This window comes from Penicillium riverlandense (genome assembly GCF_028828495.1).
Source record: "Penicillium riverlandense strain IBT 135883 chromosome Unknown utg000003l_segment0_segment0, whole genome shotgun sequence".
Lineage (NCBI taxonomy): Eukaryota > Fungi > Ascomycota > Eurotiomycetes > Eurotiales > Aspergillaceae > Penicillium > Penicillium riverlandense.
Window position 1 is genome coordinate 3,630,682 of NW_026643196.1, and position 24,366 is coordinate 3,655,047.

The following is a 24,366-nucleotide window of genomic DNA, read 5'->3' on the forward strand; positions in this document are numbered from 1 at the left end:
CCGCCTTGTACCACGAGATCACGTGCCGTCATTAAAAGTGATCTTGCATTTATGTTGTAAACTAGAATGTCCGTGGATATTGCTGCGGAGAGGGAGTCATGTGATATAAGGCTACGGTAGTCCTAAACAGGCAATATGGCCTGAATAATGTTGTGGGACCGGACGGATGACGTTGAATGAGCAGGGGAGTGTGGAAGGAGCTAACTAAAGGGGGTTGGAGTAGCCTTGCCCTAAATAAATGCGTTACACCTTGTTAATGAGGGATATGTAGTCCATATAGCTCTAGACCGTTCCAGGCTGGTCGAAGAGAATTACACTTATATGAAAATCAGGATAGTGCGGGGTAATGGCTAAATAGAAGTCTTGACGTATGACAATACTGTACTTATAAACGAATTAAGAAAACCGACGTATTATCAAAAGATATCAACATTCTGATGGTCAATCAACCTGAATCCACATCCTTGCCAGATGTAACATGTATTCATCCTGTTGTTTGTGAACGAAGGTGTATTATTTCCTGTAGCTTCGATGCCTAACACGGTCTATATCGAACTCGGCGATCAGGCCATGACGAACCGCCTGTTTACGTATCCGAACGAGGGTCACACTGGCCAGTCTTTGCAGGAAACCATCGAACATTATTTCAATGACAGCATCCGCCGCGAAGGGCTGACCGAGTTTCGCATAGCGGCGAACGTTACGGCCGACCGTTGCACTGTGGAAATCTCGCTAGATGATCAAGACATTGCGAATAGGATCGCTAGCCGTTACCAAGAGTTCTTCGACAACGGCAAGACGGGACTGCAGGCTGCTGATGCCTTTCGGACGAGCGGGAAGTGGGACGAGAAATGGATGTTTCTCCTGCCACTGGGCGTGCCTTTAGCCTTTGCGAAGGCTATTGAGATTATGGATTTCCCGCCGCTTACACTCTTAAGGAAACAGGACTACCTGAATTCGAAAACTACAAGTCGCTGGTGGGAGCTTCTGATGCTGAACGGCGTCCGGTATGACGAGAGAGCACGCTACAGTTGCATACTAGATATAGTCCCGGTTGCCGCGCCAGCCAGCGATGGTGAGAAATTAAGGCTATCGGGGATCTACGATGGGCCTTTCGATTCCTATGCAATGCCGCTACTCGAACTGCTGGTACCCACCCAGACTGCACAATACCGGCCGCTTATTGCGCTCGGCTTGCCGATCCGCATCTGGATCAAGCGGCTTTGGAATCTGAGCTTGAAGGTGATGGACACTGGGACAATCAATTTGGAGAGCGGCGCAACATGCAAGGTCATAGCAACGAATCATCCCAGTTTTTTCTACTACGCGGTACATTCGAATACAGGACCGGATGCGACGAAAAAGAACCTTGCCACAGGTCTGTTGGTGATGAAACAGGACATCATAGGGGCGGCCTGGCACGCGGAAATGGGGAGGAATCCCAGCGAAGATCCTACAGTGGTGCTCGAGATGTGTGTCCACAAATGGGAGGACAGAGATGAAGAACTTCTCGAACTGGTGAAAACGCAGGCTAGACTTCCTCCAAGTATCTTGGCTTCCAGTGAAGTGTCACTTGGCGCTGTTAAGCCCTTGGTACCCAGTGCTTCGGAGCTCGAAGATCTCGAACGCCAGTTCTATTACGCCAGCGATGTGCAGCATCTGAAAAAGCAGGCCGACACCAATACTCTGGATGCCAATGACGTTTCACTCTCTAAAATTGAGCCTTTTGTGCCCAGTAACCAAGAACTCGAGGAGCTTGAACGTCAGTTCTATGCGAGTAACTCAGGGCGTCCGGCAGAAGATATTGACTGATCGCGAAGGGAGGTGAATTTCTGATGCACTGTGGCTCAGCCGCAAGGTCACGTAAGAAAGTTGCGGATTCCATTCCCACAAACAGCTGCCAGTGTCTTATTGTTTTATAAGAGATTGTCTTCGCGAGCGTGCGAGAGTGGGTAACAGACCGCCAGACGGCCCCCAATCATGATTGAATCAATTGTACAATGATTTCCATGCAGAGTGAACTACGAAATTATCCATCTATGCGAACAAGTTCACTCATTGTAACTCCAAAAGATAGCTAGCGTCTGCATGACCAACGAGCGCTAGCTGGGTACGAGAAAGCGCTTGGAGCAGACCACATGTCGACCCTCAGTACTGTCCATAATCTCGGTCTTCTATGCCTAGACCAAGGCAATCTGGACCAGATGGAGCAGATGTACATGGGAGCTGAATGAGTGAAGGAGAAGAGGAATATTGTACCGCTAGATGCTCCTCTCAACAATGATCTTTATCTATCTCATGCTTTGTTCCTGATATTGTCACCTCAATTTACGATGTCAGCGATCAGCCGGCTAGCCATATTCTCAAGGACAAGAAAGTCTCGATTTTAGACTTCGTAGACCTGTTTCAGATCCTGCACGTTTGCTAACGCAGCACATGCCATCTAGACATATCCTCTATAATTTTGCTGCTCACCCATTATTGCTGTTTGCCGGAATGGACAATGCAAATATCGCGTGAATGTTGAGATGATTGAAGACTCGATGTGCCGGGCGCAGGATTGAAGTGGCCTTTTCCCGCTCGTTACAGTATGCTCAGAATGAAGTGCGAAGGCTCAAGCCCATCTACGAAACATCTACTTTCATGTCCACTTTGGCAAGGACAGTAAAAGCCATATGGCGTATCATCCAAGAAATCGGCGCTAGGTGCATGATTTGCAGAGGTCCCTATGGAATTCTCTGCGGAACGTTTTGTACGAATAGTGTAACATTACGTACGACGTAATGTAGCATACACGGTGCATTTTACGGTGTCCCTCAACTTAATGCAACGCACCTCAATTACAAATCTGGGCTAAAGCCTTGGCGGTGGGGCCAGGAAACAGTTTCTCAGTGTGCACTGGTCAGGGCGATTTCGAGAACGACTGTACCTCTTATCCGGTACTGTAAATGTATAAGTTCTGCAGATTGCGAGTCTCTTTTTCACGAGCGAAGCTGTACTGTACTGCAGTTTGTGACTGTCAGCGAGATACGATAGACATCTGGCCATCACCGCTTCGAGATATTTGCCAAGAGTGTTGAGGAGTGAGATTGGTCGGTAGGCTCAGGGGACCGCGTAATCCGTTTTCCCAGTTTTTGGCAACACCAAGATCCTTTCGCTGCGCCATAGTAAATGAAGATTACCTTACCTGCTGCATGGCAGTTGAACTGCTGTGTTCAGCCCGTCGGGTTGCTTTGAGCTCTGAAAGTGGCATGCGTTATGTGAGCTCCAATTGAACTAAATCACTCCATCCTCCCTCTGCCCCACACTTTCTGTTCAACAAGATGGGTCACACGGGCCGACGTTGACCTGTATGGACCCGTTGAGACATCCGTTTAACAAAGTTGCGTTACATGCACGAAATCCCGTCATTACGCAGGCTGTGTTCTCTTCGGCACTTCTGGAAGCTCCCTCTCAGAGCTTGGGCTGTTGTGGCTGGCGGTGGCGGCGAAGACGCAGCCTGGCACTCCGCGACCCATCGAAATTCAACTTTGTGGTTCAACCCTTTGATGGCAAGGATATCAAAGTAACAAAATAAAAAAAATGTCAATTCACAGCGAGCCAATTCCCTGCTGACCAAACGCAGGGCAACAAGGACGCCAACCCAACGATTTGGGCGCGGAGTTACATCAGCCTCCCATATTTAGTCGAGTTCATCCAGTGATCCAATTTGCAGCAGTAGTGACATTGACGCAAATAACCAGAATAGAGACTACAGCGCACCGTTTGACTCCACATCCACACGATCAGCGTAAACGCATCCTTTCCGGGTGAACACGGATTGAGTTTCCGATGAAAAGGGTGGTAAACGCGGTCAACTGTACGAAGCGACGAGAGATAACTAAGAGACGGGGCGAGGTGAAAGCAAAATAAAGTGGCAGGGACAGCTTCTTCGGCCCTATTAAGAACGATACATGAAGGTTTTTTTCTTACTATGGTGGGTGACATGAAGTCGACAATCAGCGGCGCTGAGAGCTGATCCACGTCCACTATCACAAATGCTGTTGGCTTTGCCTTGTGAAGTTCTTTTGCTCATATTGGATCATGTAAGTTATAGGCAACAGTTTTGTTGACAAATTCGAATTGATGAATGCTAGTTGTATGATGAGGACCTGCGGGCGTTGTTCAATACGTCATCCCCTTTACGCTCCATAGCAGCCGCTCGATTGTGCCGAAAAACACAACTCATCTTCGGAACTGCTCTCCCTCTGTCTCTTAATGGAAGAAACTTGCCAGCCAGTATGATATATGGCATGCTGCTGTCCTATGCGCCCTCAATAATCGAAATCGACATTCTCGGCCACAATTTCGACTCCCAGCCTAAAATCTTTGATTTACTCCGCTGCCTGCCTAATTTAAGGCGTGTTGAGTAAGTGTCATGCTTCGTTCCTTGGCTACTTGCAGAATGTTTGGAATATAGCTAATCAAAGTCTCTAGGGTAGATGGATGGCCGGCCGACTTTGAGCATATGCCTGACATGCCTGACACAATGGGACAGCTCTCTACGCAGCCATTCTTGCGTGGTCTTCAACTATATGGATGTTGCGGTGTAACCGAAAATAGATACCCTTTTTTCCAGAATCTTCGCACATTGGAACTGACTAATATGGGTCCCGGGCTGTTGATTGTCCCAGAGCTTCCCTTACTTATCTCATTGGAAGTTGGCTTTCATCTTCTCTTTGGGCGCAATGGCGACTACAAAGAAGAGTTCTGCTCCGTTTTGGTGGATCTGTCAAGTTTACCTGCGCTGGTCTCGCTTGGTGTGGAACGTATGGATAGTGACAATCTGACAATATGTGGAGAGTCAGATTCCCTAAAGCCATTTCAACTGACATATTCAGAGATCTCAGAAAGGTTTGCTACTACTCTCAACAAACTTATTTTCACACTAGAAGAACTCAGGTTGGTCAAGTCGTGGGTGTTTTCGAAACTCTGTATCCCGTAGCACTGCAAGACCTAAGGGTACTCGAGTTGGACGATTCAATAACACTGCTACCCTTTCTCTTCTCCGCAGAGCCTCCTTCATTGAGATTGTTCTCATTTCACATTGGGGAACAAGACGAAGGTCATGTCGATTATGATGGACTCTTAGCTCTTGCACCAAGACGGAGTATTAAACTCACCAAGACCGAAGACATCCTCCTTCTAGTCTCAAATATCATAACTCTACTCCCAGAATATTGACTTGACATGATTGCATAGACTGGGCTACACGGTGGACACCTATCATAATAACTGAATCAGCCCGATCAGGATAATTTTGTTTTAGCATTTTTAGAACGGAGAGTTTTTAAGAGAAAATACCCTGAACTTATACAATGCCTCGGTGATTCCATTTAAAGAACGATGAAGAGTCGAGTGACGTAGCTTTCTACCGCATATGGAGCCAGTGTAACGATCACCAACCGAAACCAAAAAAATATACTGTGCGTCCAGGAGCTGAAATAAACAGAAAAACCCTCTTGCAGAATTTTATATCTACATACATGCCGACTATAGCGTAAAGCGGTTTTTAGAATCAGAAGATGTCCCCTGCGACGAGTTTATTAACAAAAGTTGAGCTAAAAGAGGTTGCATAAAGACAGAGAGAAAAAATGCATAGCTCACTTCTAGCTTCAGCGAAGTCTAGCTATAGTAAATCTTATGTACAGTGACTTTCCATAAGTCTGAAACCCTCTACCTACCGCCTAAGCATGTAACGGGTTTCAGACTTTTGGAACACCACTGTATAGTACCGCCGTACTGTATTGTACCACTTCGGCCGCATCGACCGAAGAAATCGACAGATTGGAATTATTGACGATTCCGCATCTCCTGCATCCTTTTATATTCCGCATAAGAGGAGCACCATGTAAACGATGTGCGTTGTGCAAAAGAAATCAGCCCAAGTATAGATCCTGTATCATATGAATTGTAGGTAAAAAGGTTATGCTAATTAGGTCAGTGTTCAAGTTGTATTGTATCATAGCAAGAAGTACGTACTTCCCGAAGACGCCTAAGGGACCCCGTAGATGGAATCGAGGAAAGAAAGTTTACTGCAGGAGAACTGGGAGGCCACCTCTGAGTATCATCCACGCCAATGGCGTCCTTACTCTCATATTTCTGCATTAGCTTCATGGTGATAGCAGCCAAAGAATCGCAATAATTGATAGTCTGTTCGGGGTTCAATTGAACACACTTCTCAAGGCGAGCTGAAGTATTGTTAGAAGCCAAATTTTATCTTAGTAGAACGAAAATTCTTTACCAATTTTGATCTGTCCTTGTTGAGTTACCAAAATATTGGAAAGGATTAACCCATTGTGCCTAATTTGATGTTGCTCAAGACATAACAGCCCATCGAGCACCTGGTAACAATATTAGAAGGGGTCGTAGTGTCTAATGTTAACTTACTTGGACCAAAATCACGGAAAGCTGGGTCTCGTTCAGATAGGCTTCGCAGGCAGCTATGTTTTCTAACGAGATAGGGATATCATCATGTACCAAAAAAAGAAAATTCCCATCGAAAAAGCCTTGCTGAAAGGATATGATATTTGGATGATGAACAATATTCAAGATGTGCAACACTGCGCTCCTGCGCTTTGGGTCAACCTCCCTGAGTGCGACCAAATGCGAAGGGCGAACAAGTGCGCGAGCCACGAAAAACTCTCCTGCTAGTTTGCATTCGTATACCTTTGCAAATGTCTTCCACGGGGACTCCCGTCGAATATCTATGGTATTATTCAAGTTTTGATCTGCTTGGGGGAGATTTTCCGGAGCTGGAGCTTTTTTAGTGTCACGAACTACTTTTTCCGAAGGCTCTGTTTTGGCCTTTGCCTCCATCTCCCTTCTTTTCGTAATAGAGAAAGCCCGTTCAACATTTGGATATTTGTTTTCTTTTTTCTTGGAAGATTGTTTCTGAGGACGGCCTTTTCTGTCTTCTACTAGTCTTCGGAGTTCGTTAGTATCGAACTGCGTGAACCTATTTTGTGGCTGTGAGGACATTTCGAGTACTGGCGGAAATTGGGAAATGTGGTGGATTGTACAATCACTCAGGTTATTATATGGGCTTTTCTAGAATTATCTCGACACCTGGGCCTTGGGTTCCTAATAAAGTATGTCGCTCTGGATACAGCATATTTGGATAGTTTTATCCTTACAGGTTTTTTCTCTAGCATGGCTCAATTCACTCCCCGTGAAATCCATTTAGCTACCGAGAGAAGTCTGAAATATCAGGGAACAGCAAAGGTTAGGCTGGATAAAATATATTTCGATGCTCGATATGCGCGGCAACTGGATAGACAAAACGTGGAACGTCTTCGCAGGATCTTTGGAGAGGAAGGGTGTCAAAATCTGGCTCTACAGCATCGAATACCAGCTATTGTTTCCTCTGACCATCTAAAGTCCGCCCTACAAGAGGCGAATGTCAATGCCTCAGCATTGTTGGCTAAGTCAAACGCGAACATTCCCTGCTTGAACTTCCAGTCTGGCCAAGTCCAAGGGCTTCACGGGCGCCATCGTGTTGCAGCAGGCCTGGAATGTTTGCAGCAGCCTCATCGTTTTTGGGCCGTTGACCTTTATTTGTCCGGTACGTACTGAAGAGTTGTGGGCACCGGCCGATTCTGATATTTGTGCCAGACATCGGCGATGACCTCAGAAGTACTCTTGTTGATGAATATTCTAACGAAAAGAAACCGAGTGAAGGAGAAATCATGTGGAAGATGAGACAGTACGATTTCCATGGGGATCTTCATGGGGAGCTTCGGTGGAAAGCACGTCTTTCTGAGAATAGCAAAAGGCGACTGGCTCAGCTCAATAAAGTACCAGAAGTACGAAAGGCCTTTTTCGATGTTCTGAGTATACCCGGCCAGCGGGACTTTATGAGCCTGAGCAAACTCAACGATGTTTTAGGGAAAAAGTGCCGTCAGGTAAATTTCACTTCTCTTCATCCGCTCTCCAGGCTGACTATCACAGGAAGTAATAAATTATTTGGCGTATATAAAGAATTCCTGGTACTCTTGGGTAAATGGTGAGATATCATCAATAACCAGGATCGACCGAAAGACGGTGGAGGAATTACAACAAATGGCACCATGCGTTGAAAGCTCAGACATCCAGGGACTAATATTTAGTGGCCAGGTGTTCAGTCAGTTTGACGAAGGCGAGCGGTCATATATTTGGGAAAGGCTGAAAATCTTCAAAGGACTCATTCCATCCCTTCATGGATTTTTTGAGGATTTCAAGCCCTTTGCCGACTGGGCCGATTGTTTGTTTCGACTGTTCACACCTTTAGAGGAAAGGAGCTTTACGGTTCGTGCGGAAATGGCCAAAATGCTAACAACTTTGAACGGCAATGATATTTCATGCATCGTCCAAACATCTGAACATGCGTACCGCAGGATGCGCAACCCTTTGAATTGTTTTGAGATCGCCTATAGACAATTGTGGCTGTTTGCAATGCGACACTCCCCTCAGATGCCACCTGAACCAAAGCGAGAAAATCGTAAAGCAAAGGCACGCAATGCCCCTGCGGATGAGGTTGTTGTTTCAGAGATGGCCAGTCTTGCCAGTCGTCTTGGTTTTCAATCCCCTCAGATCGAGACACTTCTAAAAGATTCCCCGGACCGGCTGATCGCCAAACGCGCTCTACTGAAGGCTCGCAAACCCGAATCATTTTACTACGATGACAGTGACCTTAATTTATCCATTGATCAAATTATTGGTTGTTTTGCAAAGGCAAAGCCAACAAAGAGCACAGAAAGACGGTCTGCCTTCATGGAGCTTGCAAAGGATAAGAAAACTCGCTGTGGATATTCCGATGAGCGAGCTTTGCAGCATGATCGTCCGTATCTATTTCTTGACTACATGCATGCCACCGATACTCCAGACACGGTAACCACGCTTTTTGTGAGGCGTTGTATGTATCTGGCATTTTTGGACCACTTCCAGATTTCGACATCGAAGTGAACAACTCACCTACGTCTGGCTTGGCTAAAGCCTCATCGTCTGCCCTACAACCAGGAGATAGAACAGAAGTACGCAAAGAGCAGACCGAAAACTACCCAATAGAACCTTCGGACTGTGCCAGAGAATCAACCAAACCTTCGTTGCAACGACAAGAACAGAACGATGGCGAAAGTGAAATAGGTAGCACGGGTACTTTTAACGAACCAGTCGCGGCTTTGAATGCCGAGACATTTGGACGAGGACAAAACAGCCCAGAATTCAGTCCGCATCGGCGAGAAAATACCGAGGAAGGAGGACAGGCCTTTCAAGACGATGTGAACGCAACGGCCTTGGAGTCTTTCTTCCGCGACGTGCTCGATGCAGAAGCCAGACAACGAGAGTTAGGGGACTCTACGGGACGAGATCAAACTCCGAGACCTTCGCAGATATTACGGGATCGGGAGAAAGCTTTGGCAAATTTAACTGACGCTCCGCCCACTACCGCATCTGAAATAGCGTCCTTGGAACTTGACTTACCAGCTTTAATGGAACAATTTCGCTCCACTTCAAGCCAGAGTGATAGCAATAACTGTGAAGCGGAAACAGCCGTTGGATTAGGAGAAATTTTTGCAGATCAGCAGAAGTTCCAGCCAAACGATTCCGTGGGCTCTCCTACCAAAGGAAAAGAGACAAGAGCAATCTCTCTTGCGGACTTCCCACCAGTTGCCAGGCAACCCGATGTGCAGAATGGGCTGATCCCCATAACTTTCTGGGTCCACAGTCAGAGCGACTGGTGTGTAGATCGAACGGTTCTCGTGAAGGAGTCCAATTGGCAGTCATTACAGAATGCGATCCGGGATTATAAGGAACGAGGTATGATTGTGTATGACAGAAATTGGAGAACTGTTGGTACAGAATCAAGCTTTAATGCAGCAATTTCGGATGGAGCAAATGCATTATTTCTGGTTCCCAAGACGGTCGGGGAGAGGAGTCAACCTGGAAACCCAAGAAGAAAAAGAAATTTAGATGAAGTTTAACAAGATTCCGACCAGCATTTTGCTACTCATTCCTTATGTCTGTATGGTCTTATCACTACACCGAAATTGTGCCCTCTAGCATATGACAACAGATGTCATAAGACAACAAACATAGCTTAGGAGTAGTCTTGCGCCGCAATGCATGAATCATTTACGTTCTTAAGAATCTATTCTTAGGCCTGGATTCCTATGTTTGTCCGCAAAATATGCCTACTGGCACAAGACTACATTGATCATAAGACAACCAGGACTTGTCTCAGGTTGGCGAAACTTCCAAAGATGATTTTATTTCCTTTGGCATTTTGCTTCAATTCCTTCTCCGGAACTGAAACAGATTAGAGAATTGGGTACGCTTCCTTCGCATTGTACAGCCCTTTTTGTCTGCTTAGATTTGGGCCGTTTTTAAGTAAGTTCTGCTGTACATTCTGCCGTCGACTTGAGTGGCACGTCATCATAAGAGGAGATGAATCATAGATCTTTATACATATTTCTGACTACCTGTGAGAGGTTGAAACCTAAGAGTGACTACTCCTGTGCCGAAATTTGTGAGGAAGTACAATCCATGTAGATCCCCTTGTGAGGAAAATCCACATGTGAGAAATCACTTGGAGGTACAGTTGAGATATGAGATAATACGCCTTGAGAAGTTCTTCACAGATCAGGTTTAATTATGAGTGAGAAATCACAAATACATCCTCCACTTGTGTGAAATGTGTCCTGGCGCAGACAAAAGCCGGAGCATAATAAGAAAAACAGGATATTCTAGTTATATATCTACAGCTTCACTAGGCATAGAACGTACAAGATCCTCGTCTGAAATACTGCCAATTTGCCGTCTTGTATTTGTACCAATCAGAAATATCGAATATACTGTATCCGTCTCCATTGTCCTGCAGCATTGATTCGGCGATATACTTAGCATACGATGGTCGAACAAGTTACACCTCTGTCGATACTCGTTTGCCTTTTCCTCGACTCGGGACCTATCCAATGGGTTTGAGAAATCTGTCCAAAGGGTCTCCCGCTCTTTCATCCACTTAATTTGCTTTGACGAATTCTTATAGTCGGTCGACTTGTGTAACGACTCTTTATAGTCACATGATTGGAGACGATAGAATGTCACTTCAATTTTCTGTCCTGTGTTCCCTGGGCTGTCATTCCCCGCAGTCTCACGGCCAAACGCCATCGTAGAGATCGCGATCGCGTGAGTATCGTGTGACACTGGATGCTCGCTTAATATCTGGACCGAAGTAGTCACATTGCCGCTCGTGTCTTGACCATCCTCTAATGTGGACGTCGCATTGGTATCGTGCGACTCCGGGTTCTCGTTCAGTATCCCATCTCCAGGAGTTTGTTCGCGTATTTGCTGTCCATGGTCCTGAGACGTTGACAATTCATGTGGCGAATCAGGCTTAGGGTCTTGCCGGATAAGCGGTGACTCATGGTGACTTTGTCTGGTCACGATTTGTTGTGGGTTTTCAGCTGAAGTTTGCGAGTGTCCTTTTCCTTTGTCCGATTTCACGCCGCCTTTTGTTTTCTTCTTTTCTTTGGTTTTCTTCTTTTCCACTCGGCCTTTTTTGGGTGTGCCCATGCCCACATTGGAAGCGAAACGTTTCCGCGCTGTTGCTTTCCTTCTTTTTCTGTCCGATGAATCACCAACTGAGTTATCATCTTCTGGGGCATCGTTCATGGAAATCTCGTCGTTTGATGAGTCTGTCTCTTCTTCCGATAGCGTATGTTCTTGTAGTGGTTCCTCCATCGAAATATCCCCATTTGTCCTGCTTTCAGCTCCTTGCGGGGCAGGCGGAAGATCGTTCACGCCTGTATTCTGTAGGAAAAATTCTGGTGAGAGGCTGGCAGGCCGTCCAAAAAACCTGATGTACACACACTGGCGTACGAAGAGAGTACTAACGGGCTCATTGGCTGTTTGAGTGTTAACATGTAATTTGTCGAGGAATAGATTGGGACTGTCCAATTTGTGAGATCTTATTCGTGGCATTCCACATCGTGCCCCGCGATTGGCAAAGCTGCGGAGAGCCTGATACGTCACCTTCCTCTCACGAGGGGCAGCTTTCTCGAAGCAGTCGACTATCCGGTCTACCAAACTTTCAAATGAGTCGTTATCATATTGATAATATTCAGAAACTCGGGCATTCAGAAGAACATCTCGAGCCATTTGCCGATCAAGAGACTCTTCCCCAATCTTCATGATTTCTCCAGAGCGAAATCCTTGACAGTTGGCGAGTTTAGCCATATGGTAGATTGCACGTCTGTCCGGTTTTGCTCGGTTCTGCTTTGCTAGTAAATCGTCCTCGCTCTTTGGGTCAGGTGGCATGGAGGGGTAATGCCGCATAGCATACAACCACACCTGTCGGTAGGCAATATCAAAATAGTCAATTCCAGAAGCATCGATAGAAACAAATGCGTTCTCTCCTGTCTGAATCGGGAAATTCTTCGCTAGCTCTGGCGAGACAATAAACATGTGCCTCATGGTATTCCATATAGATCGTTCGCAATGACCAAAGAGTCGTTTTATGCAATGAGCGCAGCTTTCTAGAAACTTGAAGTCTTCGAAAAAAGTGGAAAGAGAGGGTATTAGGCCATCCCAGCATTTCAGATTGTGCCAAATTTGTTGCCGCTCTTCGTCACTGAAATGGGTGAATATAGCGCCACTTATAAGGTGACCGTGTACCTCTCGAGAGTCCGGATCCGATGCGGAAGGTGCTTTTAGCTCGAGACTTTCGACATCGTCCTCGGTAATCCTTGATTTCCCATTTTCGATACTCCTGACAATGAGAGTCCAACACAGGTTTACGTCACGGAGATAGTTCACATTTTCCTAGATCGCGAGTCACCCACAGCCATTAAGTAAAAGGACACTAAGACAAACCTCGACACAATCACACGCGATTAACCGAGGTATCATACTAATCCTCATTGCGCGGTTCCAAAGGGCGGGAAATGGAAGAAGCGCATCGAATGCATCTCGCAGACGGCTGTTCTTTCGCTTATCCAACTGGTCAAGCCGATCTCGATTGGTTTTTGATAGTCTTAAAAACCAACGCTGTCGGAAACGATAGTTACCCTGACCCTCGTACTGACGTATCTTTCGATAGATTTTTCCGTTGGTCGGGGCTATTTGGTTGGAGTATTCATCAATCAAGGTCGTCTTGAGCTGGTCTCTGATGTCTAACATTTGTTAGCCTTTTGTATTGTTCACCACTAGGATTGGTGTTACTGTTCCGTTGACCGTACCGTCTAAGTAGAGATCTACAGTCCACCACTTGTCAAGATCTGACAAAATTTCTAGAGCCACTTGTATTCGATGCCGACCATGTAAGCCTCTCAGTGCCCCGCTCGGAAAGCTAAGATTCGGAAGTTGTTCTGGTGAACTGGCGAACAGCCTTTCACTGGTTACGGCCGCACTCTGCAGTGCTGCAGTAAGACAGTGTTCGGACACTATCGCGGGGATATGATTTTCAATATCATGACGACGGCATTGGTTTTCCCCATTCGGCCCACAAAAGATCCCACGAAGTCGCTCCAAGTTTTTTTCATTGAGATCCTGAGGCAAAGGAGGATCGAAGTGAATCTGGTCAAGTTTCACCTTAGCAGTACCTTGGAATTTCCTGCGTCGCTCAGACGCAACCTCTATCTCTTCGTTTTCTTCGTTGAACACGAGTCCCGGCATCACCTTATACCCTTGCGTGCCGCACAGTCATGTGAAGTCAGTGTGTTCTAACAAGTTGTCTATTTCAATGGACTCGGTTCTCTTTAATAAGACTGTCTTCTGACTATTCGTTTCTCTATACTGCGGATGAATTTCAAAGATCTTAACGCCTCACAAACTGCCGCCATCTAATTCACACATGGTATGTGTTGAGAAACATCATTTGCCATGTGGTACATTGACTAATATCCAACTGTAGGCTCAAAATATAAATTCATTTCTCCGAGGGAATCAGTCTTTGCAGGTCTCGAACGGTAAAGAGTGAGTTCGTTGATCTTCGTTGAACGGGTGCTACTAAGAATCCTCAAGCTAAGTTAATACAACCATATGCGTTACTGCAGTATTCACAAGAAATCACCGTGGAATAAGTTCACGACGATTTACGATTGTGATCTTGCTGGTGAAGTCTCGGTGATCAAGCGGCGTTCAGGCGCGACCGGTGTGCAAAACCTGCGCCAGTTTCCTATTTCCGACGCAAGGAGCATCCTGCGAAATTTTCGTGAATTAGACCATGATAATATTATAAATGCTCTGGAGTTCTTTGAGGAGGGCAGTTTATTCTATGTTGTGTCTGAGCACTATCCTCTCACGATGGAGCACCTTGTTGCTTCCGTACTTTTTCCCACTGAGAACCAGTTGGGAGCCATATTATCGCAGGTTTGTTTTACCATCCAACCTTAAAATGCCGATACTAAATAATGGATAGACTTTGAACGGTCTTTCATTTATCATTGCGCAGGACTTTAAGCATCATATGTTGATTTGTTCTAGCATCTTAATGGATCTAGTTGGTAATGTTCGGATCGGTACGGTATTACCTATGAGACACTGCTGAGTTTCGCTAACATTTATCAGGGCGGCTGGAATACTGTCAGAAGCGCAAACCGGAAGAAAAGCAGACCTCAGATATTTCCGGTCTAGCGAAAATAGTCATGGAGCTCATGCAAAAGTACGCTAAAACCGACGGGGTTGTTGGTATCGATAATCTCGATCAGTGGCCCTCCGATTCACACGCAGTTGACTTCTTGTCACGGACGACCTCTGCGCAGTCCGTCAAAGAATTGCAAACGGTAAGCGGCTAACCACACCGCTCAGGCACCTTAACTAACCCCAGTGTTACATAAGCATCCCCTTCTAGTTCAATCGCCATCGAATAAGGGTGATCTTGCCGGTCTTGCTTGGTTTGCTCTTATTTCTACGCGTACTTTTTATTCCCTTAACCTCTAAATCTTTGTGCATCTCTACAAAGTGCAGTTTTAAACTGTTTTCCAAAAAGCCGTTGAGTTAAAAACTGCGATACTAAGCATGTTCTCAGTTTGGTGGGGTTCAAAATTGTCAGTCGAATTCACTTCATACCCATCCTTTCTCAATATAGGCAGAAGATGCTTTTTCCGTCTGTCCATTTTCATAGAAATGTTCAAATCGGTGTCAGGTCAATGTTGAATGTTTAATTATCCTATATGGTTTGTTTTTATTCAGTATTCAGAAGGAAGCATTCTTTCGGTATAAATCATGCTCATGTTGCCCACCTGGCACCCATATCAACATAACCTTTCCTAAGAATATTGTAATTGTTGACTAAGGATAATAGTTACCAATGGCTAGCAATCCACAGACTGTTTTCTATGCTAAGTTGGTTCAATGTGGCCTTCTGCAGCACATAGGCCGAGATTCAAAGCCAGCAAACCTGCCAACAGATATTGAAAGTGGCAAAGCTAAATTGACTTCGGCCCAGCAAACAAAACTAAATGACACAATTAAGGATCTAATTCAGCATATCAAAGGAGCTAGGCCTGGAGAGTTGGATTTGCCCGGATATAAGGGAGAGGAACCGGTCAATGAGTTCGCCAGCTCAATCGTGTCTTATGGGGTGGCGAACAATATAGATGGAGCACAAGACGCGCAGCAAAGTAGGCAATAAAGGAATTATCCTAGAAAAAAGCTCTAACTTGAAATAGAGCTGACCTCTTCTGCTGATGAAGAGGGAGATTCACCTATGAAAGACGATCCTTCAAATGAAGCTGAACAAGCCGGAGAGCGTGCAAAGCAAGATATGCACAAAGAAGCAGCGAATATGCGGGCCTCTGCAGCAGCTCTGGATAACCAAAGGACAAAACAAAACCCTAATGCTTACAAAACGACCGGCTCTGCCGCTCTCAAATGCTCAAATCAAAACTCTTCTATCCTTGAACGCTGGGGAGAAAAGAACAACGGATACGTGGAGATCACAGATGACGAAAAAGAGACAGTCATTCTTTTTGAGTATAAAAGAAAGGACCCCCGAGGAAATAGTAAAAACGGATTTTCTAGTTTGTTTGGTGTCCAGAGAGTCTACGACGGGAAATACTGTTATGAACTGGTGAGGCGCAGTGAAATAACGTCAGAAGCGGAAAATATCTGGGAAAATGAAGTTTCGAACAAACTTGTCCTAACCCCATCAGAAGAAAACACCGGTACTTTCCGTAAGGAAGATGTGGGAGAGATAAAATGGTTTTATTTTGTCTGCTATAAAGTCCCCAGTTGTCGAACCGCAGGCAAATCGAAAACGTCGCCTGCCACAATTTGTGCTGTTGAGACCACGGGAAAGCCCGGAATCCAACTTCTCACTTATGGAAAAGTGAAAATTATTGCAGGTTTGGACAGGGCCAAAGAATATGTTGAAGTCACTTGCCGAAGAGATGGCATACCCACGCCGTGGGAAACTAAATCTCAGCAAGTGGTGGCCAACGATGAGGACTGTCATCGACCTCGGAGGGACGCCAATACTTCTGATAACACAGTTCAAATGCCTCAGATGTCTAATGTAGCAATGTCCTCTCAAGTTACACCCGACTATGTCCGCAAAGTTGTAGAAGAAAGATTTTCTCCTTTAGAAAAGCGGCTTGGTCAAGTAGAAACTAGGTTTACTGCTCGACTCGATCAGGTTGAGGAAAACATTATGATGGCAATGCAGAAGATGTTTCAAAAGTTGTCTCAGGATGGAAAGCCAAGAAATAACGAGGCACTAAATACTCAGGGTAGGGGTAACTTCTCGACCAGTTTTCCGTCTCCACCTCCGGATGATTAAAACAGTATACCGTTAGGTTGCTCTATTTGACTTGTTATGTATTTCGTAGTATTCGCCCAGCCATGTAGGTATTATTATTTGGAATGATTTCTGCATTCACCGTTCCCATGCCGTTTGCAGATGTGCCAGGGAGACCAATGAGATGCGCTCTTAAGGTTTTTCCTGTCGGAACGAAATTACTATTCTTTGCTTTTTTTTTGTTTTTACAACGCTGTATCGTCATAATTTGGACGAACTGAACTCTGATTGGCTTGGAAAGCTCCATAGAAGCAACGCAATGGCGTTATCCCAGAAAGAACAGCTTTGGTATTAAGCTAGAATTGCCATTATCTTTGGGTAGTTTACCGTCTATAGTATCTAAATTCTATTAACCAAAGCTCTTTTACAACTTTGTACGTAAGGATGGTAGAGTGTTTGTACGACTTGAGTTTTTTGATTCCATTTTTCCCATTAAATTTAGTCCGGACATCCGAACTACGAGACACTATTATTCATATACAGAGAATCCACAACTCAACACACCTATGTTATCATCGAATTGAAATGCTTGGTCAAGAGAAAGACGAGACTTATTCAGGAATTCTAAAACTGGGTGTGCTGCTAGGTAAAAAGTCCCTCGAGGGCCACTGATTGAGAACGCATGCAAAATGTGCAGTGAAAATTGATCTGGGTTAATAACAACCCGTTCAGTGACCAGCACAGCCAACGTGATAATCACTTTCCTGGCATGCGCGCATATACTCGCACAAAAAAGGAATTTTTTCTTCGTCCACCCAGAACTTCACCTTATATTGAGTAGCTGGGCCCCTTTGTCGGTAAACGATTCGTTTATTCAGTATCTCGGTTTCAATATTGTCCACCTTGTTTGTCATTAGAGCCAATTTACGGACTGGGGGGAAGACGTACCTCATTTTCGTCAGCGCTCTCCGACAACTCGTCCGTTTCCACGTCTGGTGGCTCATACTCCGATTCATCGTCATCCTGACCATGCTCCAAGTAGTCTGAAACCACAAATTCTTCATCCGACTTTGTCGCTGAGTAATCCGATTCAGTCTCGCCATCAGTGGACTCAATATCTATACTGCTTTCGTCGTCTTCTGGCTGCTCTCCGATACTTTCAAGCACGGTGGGGGTTTTCCAAAAGACCTGGGAGCTCATGGTTGCAAATCACAGTGCCAAAGGCAAAATATGGATATTGAACTTCTGCTGCGAATGCCCGTCGATTTAACGAAGGTGTTACTTCGACATAGATAGTCACGTACATATGGCCAGTATTATATATACATACTGAATGTTGTAATTATCCATCTCTCTCGCAAGGACTCCCTAACTTTGCCTCATGAAAGTAAGCCCTATTATCCCTTAAAGGTAGCGAGAGGAAAAGTGATATTTGGATATGAACGGCATCAGTGAAGTATCGACATTCTATTTACAGCAGAGTTGGAATCTATCCTTTGAAAGAGCCCAAACTATTCGCAGGCCTGAATAAGGAGAGAACGAGAAAAGGTAAAGGGTGGTTTGGCTCCGTTTCGAGTGGACCATGGAAATATTATGGTTGGTAGTTAACAAAGATATCGTTTTCTACTCCGCATAATTTCAACTCGCTAGGTAATTTGTGTCCCCATTCTAATTAATTTTATGCTTCTTGAGCTTTTGGGACACTTGACTATAGTTCCAACCAGTCTTGGATATAGCGTTACTGCACAGTGCACGGTCGGGCGAAAAAGAGAAGTGCAAACCGCCCGTTCATGTTACATTGTTCCTACATGTTAGGCTTCGGCTACATCTTTGGTAGTTCCTATTTCTTACGACATCTATTTCTTGAAGTTTGCAGCCACCACAGACCACATTTAGGCTCTTATGTTGTACAGGCGGAATGTCTGAAGAAAAATAATCATCTGGCTCTTTTGTCAAGGTCAACAATTGAAGTCTTTTTAAGAGATCTACCTGCGTTGAACAACACGGCTATTGAGAGCTATGCTCAGCTTAACTCAAAAGCGCACTTTGCCCCGACTGCCTCTGCATCGTGATAACGAGAATTCACAGTCGACGGTTCAAAATGGATTTAGATTTTGAGAGAAAGCCACTCATTGACCAGGTACCGCGGGACAATGAACTAAACTGTTCAGAATATGAAAAGTATCCCCTGGGAGCATCCACTCAGCCTTTGGGCTTAACGCGATCATACGCCCACGACTGGAGCCCATACGATGCATTTCGAGAGCTCTATCAAAATTGGTAAGGTCCCAAGTTAGGAAACTATGCAAGCGTCTTTGGCTGTGAAACCTTTATGCTAATTAAGACACAGGAAGGATTCCATAGTAGCCACTCATAGACTATCCTTGCTTGGGTTTTGCCCCATTGTGAAGGAGACGGACAAGGAAATCATGATCACAGTACGAAACGCACCCGACCGGCGCAACCCACCAGAGGCGTCTCAATATGCCGGATTTATTCGTTTTAAAAAATTGACAGGCATTGTAGAATTAACTAATTTTAGCGCGACACTTGACCGGAAATGCCTAGAATTAGGATACACAACCAAGGCCAACGATCAACGATTGACAGGTAGACATGGTGAAGGACTAAAAATAGCGGCATTGGTGTTATGTCGCAATGGCTATCATGTTAAAGCGTGTTCGAACAGTTGCTACTGGAATTTTGGCTTCCGGGGCAAGCCAAACCGAAACTTTTACTGCCAAATTACCCCTGCGAGTAAAACCAAAACACGACGACAAAAAATGACATTCGAGAAACACCAAGAAGAAAAAAAGGACTGGAAACTCATGGCTCATATATGGGAGGACGTTTCCTTTGTTATCAGGAAAGGCCTCCACAATGGAGGGCCAAAAATAACCACGGACGAATTTTGGCACTGGATGCAAGTCACGATAGACGTCAGACCGCCTTCACAAATCGTCCACACGTTGGGTGGAGACTTGATCTTGGACGATAGTTTCTCTGGGAAGCTGTATTCGAAAGGAGTCCAGGTATCTTTACCTGACAACGATGAACACAGGTTTCGCGCCAGCTACAACCTGGTAGACGGATCATTTACCAGAGATCGACGGCAGATTACTGGATTCGAAGAACCTAAAGTTATCGCTGACATCTGGTCAAGCTCTATTGGAAGGGGAGATAGAAATGTCCTCTCCGTTTACGTGAATTTACTTCGACATTTTCCAGTAGCAAGGGATGTGAGGTCGGCTGAGCGGTTCGTGACTGAAACCACTGCAAAAAAAATTTGGGCACTACTCCTGGATGAGGCCAAAGAAAACTCAGCATTCTACTATACTGAAATTCAAGAAGACCAGGTAAAGTCCTAATGACTTCTAGTGGTTTGATATTAACAGAGATCCAGGCTTCTGAGGTAATTCGAAAGGAACTCAAAAAAGAACCGTGTCGAATTCCTACCTCCCTTTGGCAGCTTCTTCGAGATCATCACCTCATCCTTACTCCCAACGAAGAGCTTCGGCGCTGTCTCGGTGAGTCGGAGATCGCGAGTCTGCCACAGACGCAATTCGCACAGGAGATAGATCGAGCACTGCGGGGAATTTTTCTTGCGGAGCCATTGACGGAGACAGTTCGTCTCGTTTATGTTAGCTCCGACAACGAGAAAACAAGTATCGCGTTTGCAAAAGACAGAAACATTCTTTACATTCATGAGAAGTGGCTGGACCGCAAGCGCGCCCACTCTTCCAGTGGATGTACTGCTGCGATGAATTTCCCCCTTAGTCACTCGGAGACATTCTTTTGTGACCATTTAGTTGAGGAGATCTACCAGCGTGCCCTGGCACTCATCCAGCCCTCTTTGGAGCCCATGTCGCCCCATTCGGAGGAGGACTTGCCTTACAATATATTCCGCACTTGTCGCGAAAAACTAAGTGAGATGCCTCGCGGCATCCGTATGGTTCCAAGCGGGAACATGTTATTCCACGTGTTTTGGAGTGACGGTTTCAGTCGGGCGTTTGCGGAGACTTTCGGTGCCTGTGTGGAATATATTGTTATTCTCCATTATACATCTTGTTACCTGGAATCGGACCGGCTTCTTTTCCGACAAGATGAGCCTAGGTGCGATTGTCCACGCAAGCACGTATCCGAAGGCGACAACGAAGTTTTCTTTCAAGTGTCAGATGAACAACCCCGTTTCCCTATGGTCGCAAGGAATAAAGAAAATGCCCTTTTTGGACTTTCCCCACCTGCTACTACTCCAGTTAAGATAGATTCTGTCTCGCTGTCCACAAACGGATGTTCCTCTTTGGTTAAACCGGAAAGTGAAGACCCCGTGACAGTGAAAATCGAGGGTAGGACAGGCCCTGAAACGTCGAGCGCTTTGGAGAATAGTAAGAAGCTCTTGAATTGAAAAATTTATATTCCAGTCAACGCTAATGCTGACCCTTTATATCCTTGCCTAGCCGCATTGGTTGTTCATACTAAGGAGGAAACGAGGCACGACAAAGCAGAAAAGAGACATTCGCTTGTCCAAGCACCTTATAATACATGGGACAACAGAGGTGCTCACTTGAGCTCCTCAGTAGTACATGAGCGTGTTACTGGTATCGGTCATACGGAAAACTTGGACAGTGGCTCGCAAAGATCCAATGAGGCTCATTTGGAGTCCGTACAAGATACACGACGTGTAGATGCCCATCAAGATCAAAATGATCTTGAACGCCTTTCTCCAGCTGCACTTGCATATAACTACCCCAAAGAGCCACGCAATTTAGAGAATTTGACTGGTAGGTGAAGGTTCCCGCTCATGCTCCAGATTTGAATCCGACAGCTAAGAACCGGGTCAAGGAAACCCAACAAGTCAGTCTGGATACGATAAGAAGCCTCTAGGTCAACCTACGGGTACAGAAATGGAGAATTCAATACAATGGCTGAAGAATAAACAGTTTTCGGCTGATGATCCAGTAGTCTCTGACGGAAATGAGATAACAAAAAGACCTAGAGACGACCCCGTGGGACACGAGGCGATCAAGAGATTGAAACACGCGAAGGATGAGAAAAGAAGTGACTTCGAAGTTTAGAAAGCGGAAGACTTCATAGTGTTCTTTTATGAATCTGTTCACTGCTGAAGGGGACTCTTTATGTGCTTCGGTATATGCGCACACAAACCTGATAGGATCTTTCATGCCTATTACAGAATTTCTTGCAAATTCTCAGTCCTGTTGTTTCCTTTCTTCCATAAATTTGCTTTCTACTTTCATTAGTCACGTACAGTAGAATTAACTTATACCTGCTGATGTTACTCCACCAATAGTCATTGTACTTGGGCAATATTCAAATACAGTAATAAATGGCAGATGCGAGTAGCTTCCAAATACGACCTCTATGGTCTTCTATGTGCCGCATTTTGCCAGAAAATAGATCAAAGTGGCACGACTGTGTGTTGAGTAAACTACACAGTATTTCGCGCAATCATCAACGAAGGTTAGGACTGGGAGAGGAGAACACGCCGACACAGGTGACGTGCGTCGAGAACATGATGTTACTAGTCCTGCGTGAATTGTAAACATATTGAGCAATGCGTAGTTTCATAGTTGATCAAATTCTATACTGATCCAAATCGGGACAGGTCACATAGGCATGAGCTCACTCAGCTTCACGTATTATCATGGTAATACTCTTCTGTTGAACTTTCCATTCGGGGACTAGCCATGAGCCGAACATTTTGTCTTAAATAGCTCGTAGCACAATAGCTCGTATCACCGGTCAACTAAGTTCTGATGCACGAAGTCGACGAAAGTTAACCAGTGCAGATATTGCTAGGTAGACTCTTAAAAATTCGTTAAACATAGTCAACTGGGTGAAGGGGAGAGGGGAAACTCCGGTACCAACTTGAACTTGACATCCTGAGACCTCATATAAGTTCTTTAGCTACGACTCTTTTCCTGGGTTAGAGAGCACTGATTGTTTTTCATTTGCACTACAAGTTTCTTCAATGATATATCCTACAAAATGGATCCCGACTCGCAAAGCCCTCCTTTTTGGCCACAGGGTCGATCTTGGCAATCTACAGCCTCGCTAAAACGAGTGGCACATTTGAACAGCATTCAGTCACGTTTAGCAGAAGTTACGCAACGAAAGTCCACTATTTTGGCAAAACACAACCTCCAAGTAGCTGGCCGGAAGCGCGAAGATGCTGAGTTTCTCCAGGTCATGAAAAGATTAGATGACGAGGAATATGTACGCAGGTCCCTAAATAGTTTCAACTCTTCAATGCTAAGCTCCTTACATAGGGTCTTCGCTCCTCCTGGGGGGGATTTTACAACAATACGGTGAAACACCACGAAAACGAAACCGACGTCACTTCGACATTATATCCCATGACATCACCTTCTACTCCAACAGAAGTTGAAACAAAGTGCCAAGAGAATTTCGCAGACCAAGATTTCGTCCAATCAGATAGATCATCGCCATTGTCTTCAGCGACGACAGAGATTCTTCAGTCTTCCCCACCCCAAATACCAACCACAACTGCATCTCAAAATCTTATCGGTGGTGACAGCGCAATGATCCCAAACGGTTGTCACGTAATAGAGGATGTTGTTTCGGGAAAAAGACATGGCCGTCCGATAGGATGTGATTCAATGGGTCGTCCGCTTTGGAAGCGACAATCTGATGGAAATTTGGTTTATATTGCTTGTCCAATATGTGGAAAGGACAGTTTCGGGACCTTACACGGCATCATGTGTCATCTGAAAGCCAAGCACAAGAACAGGAAAAGACCAGAGCGCTCAAAACTGCTAGATGTTTGTGGGAAAGTATTCACTCCAAGTTCCTTGGCTGCCATTTCCACATTTCAATGTCCCGACACGAACAACTGGGAGGCACCTGCGCAAATTGAAAGCCAGTCACAGGCCGCTCTGCTCCTTGAAGGTGATGCTGGCCAGAAAGGAAAGCACCCAATGCAGTCCAACGGGGCTGAAGAACATGCTGAAAATCCCAACGACCCAGATAATCTTGAATCGCCAGTTCTTCCTTTTGGTAAGCAGTCGATAGCGTCGATAATAAATTAAGTGTCACTATAGCACTCGTTTTCTATTGGGCTGGTAACTGAGGTGAAGATTTAAACATCGGCTGCGATGATTTTGTGCTTAATATTGAACCTATTGGGCCCTGCTTCATCTTTCCCAAAACATGTGTGGTTCAATGTTTTGCAGCTTGCTTAAAGAGATTGTTTGACAAAAAACCTGTACTGCTTAGCTAACTGTGTTTCAAAATTCAGATTGATTCAATTTATTGTCCGGGCAGATTATTTACCAGGTCGGCTGGAACTAATTACCATTGTTAATAAAAGTTTATCCCAAAGGGAAAATGGGTCAGTTTCGGTGCAACCAGTGTCATTTAAATTATGACAAAAGGCACAAACCACTAGCCCGGATATCTGGCTCTAATGTGGTTTCCCTCTAAAGTATGAGCACTACCGGTGATTCTTGTCTAACTTTTGTAGATTTTGCAAATAATTGATCTCCGTGCGATTCAGTACTCAGAACAGTTGCATATATCAATTAATTTCCTTGAATTGTTTTGCGGCCCATTCAATTTCTCCCTGCTCCGAGTAG

At 45.1% G+C, this 24,366-nt stretch overlaps 6 protein-coding genes across 6 annotated transcripts; 4 read left to right on the forward strand and 2 right to left on the reverse strand.

Annotated features, from left to right (window-relative positions):
• Nucleotides 1–531: 531 nt before the first annotated feature.
• On the forward strand, nucleotides 532–1,812 carry N7474_005081 (uncharacterized protein; the record flags this gene model as incomplete). The annotated part of the gene is made up of 1 exon (XM_057196496.1): nucleotides 532–1,812. One exon carries the CDS (start codon nucleotides 532–534, stop codon nucleotides 1,810–1,812), a length of 1,281 nt encoding a protein of 426 aa, XP_057053892.1.
• Nucleotides 1,813–7,179: 5,367 nt separating this feature from the next.
• N7474_005082 (DUF3723 domain-containing protein) lies at nucleotides 7,180–9,998 on the forward strand (the record flags this gene model as incomplete). Its single annotated transcript, XM_057196497.1, has 4 exons — nucleotides 7,180–7,603; nucleotides 7,654–7,943; nucleotides 7,990–8,978; nucleotides 9,044–9,998. Coding segments are annotated over 4 exons (2,658 nt in total), but the record flags the coding sequence as incomplete, so codon positions are not given.
• Nucleotides 9,999–10,231: 233 nt separating this feature from the next.
• On the reverse strand, nucleotides 10,232–13,194 carry N7474_005083 (uncharacterized protein; the record flags this gene model as incomplete). Its single annotated transcript, XM_057196498.1, has 3 exons — nucleotides 10,232–10,323; nucleotides 10,923–12,837; nucleotides 12,889–13,194. 3 exons carry the CDS (start codon nucleotides 13,192–13,194, stop codon nucleotides 10,232–10,234), a joined length of 2,313 nt encoding a protein of 770 aa, XP_057053894.1.
• Nucleotides 13,195–14,070: 876 nt separating this feature from the next.
• On the forward strand, nucleotides 14,071–14,795 carry N7474_005084 (kinase-like domain-containing protein; the record flags this gene model as incomplete). Its single annotated transcript, XM_057196499.1, has 3 exons — nucleotides 14,071–14,385; nucleotides 14,435–14,515; nucleotides 14,604–14,795. Coding segments are annotated over 3 exons (588 nt in total), but the record flags the coding sequence as incomplete, so codon positions are not given.
• A 2,686-nt stretch (nucleotides 14,796–17,481) lies between these two features.
• Nucleotides 17,482–17,953, reverse strand: N7474_005085 (uncharacterized protein; the record flags this gene model as incomplete). The annotated part of the gene is made up of 2 exons (XM_057196500.1): nucleotides 17,482–17,655; nucleotides 17,702–17,953. The coding sequence occupies 2 exons, from the start codon at nucleotides 17,951–17,953 to the stop codon at nucleotides 17,482–17,484; spliced, it is 426 nt and encodes a 141-aa protein (XP_057053896.1).
• A 1,583-nt stretch (nucleotides 17,954–19,536) lies between these two features.
• On the forward strand, nucleotides 19,537–21,158 carry N7474_005086 (uncharacterized protein; the record flags this gene model as incomplete). Its single annotated transcript, XM_057196501.1, has 2 exons — nucleotides 19,537–20,109; nucleotides 20,157–21,158. 2 exons carry the CDS (start codon nucleotides 19,537–19,539, stop codon nucleotides 21,156–21,158), a joined length of 1,575 nt encoding a protein of 524 aa, XP_057053897.1.
• Between the last annotated feature and the right edge of the window lie 3,208 nt (nucleotides 21,159–24,366).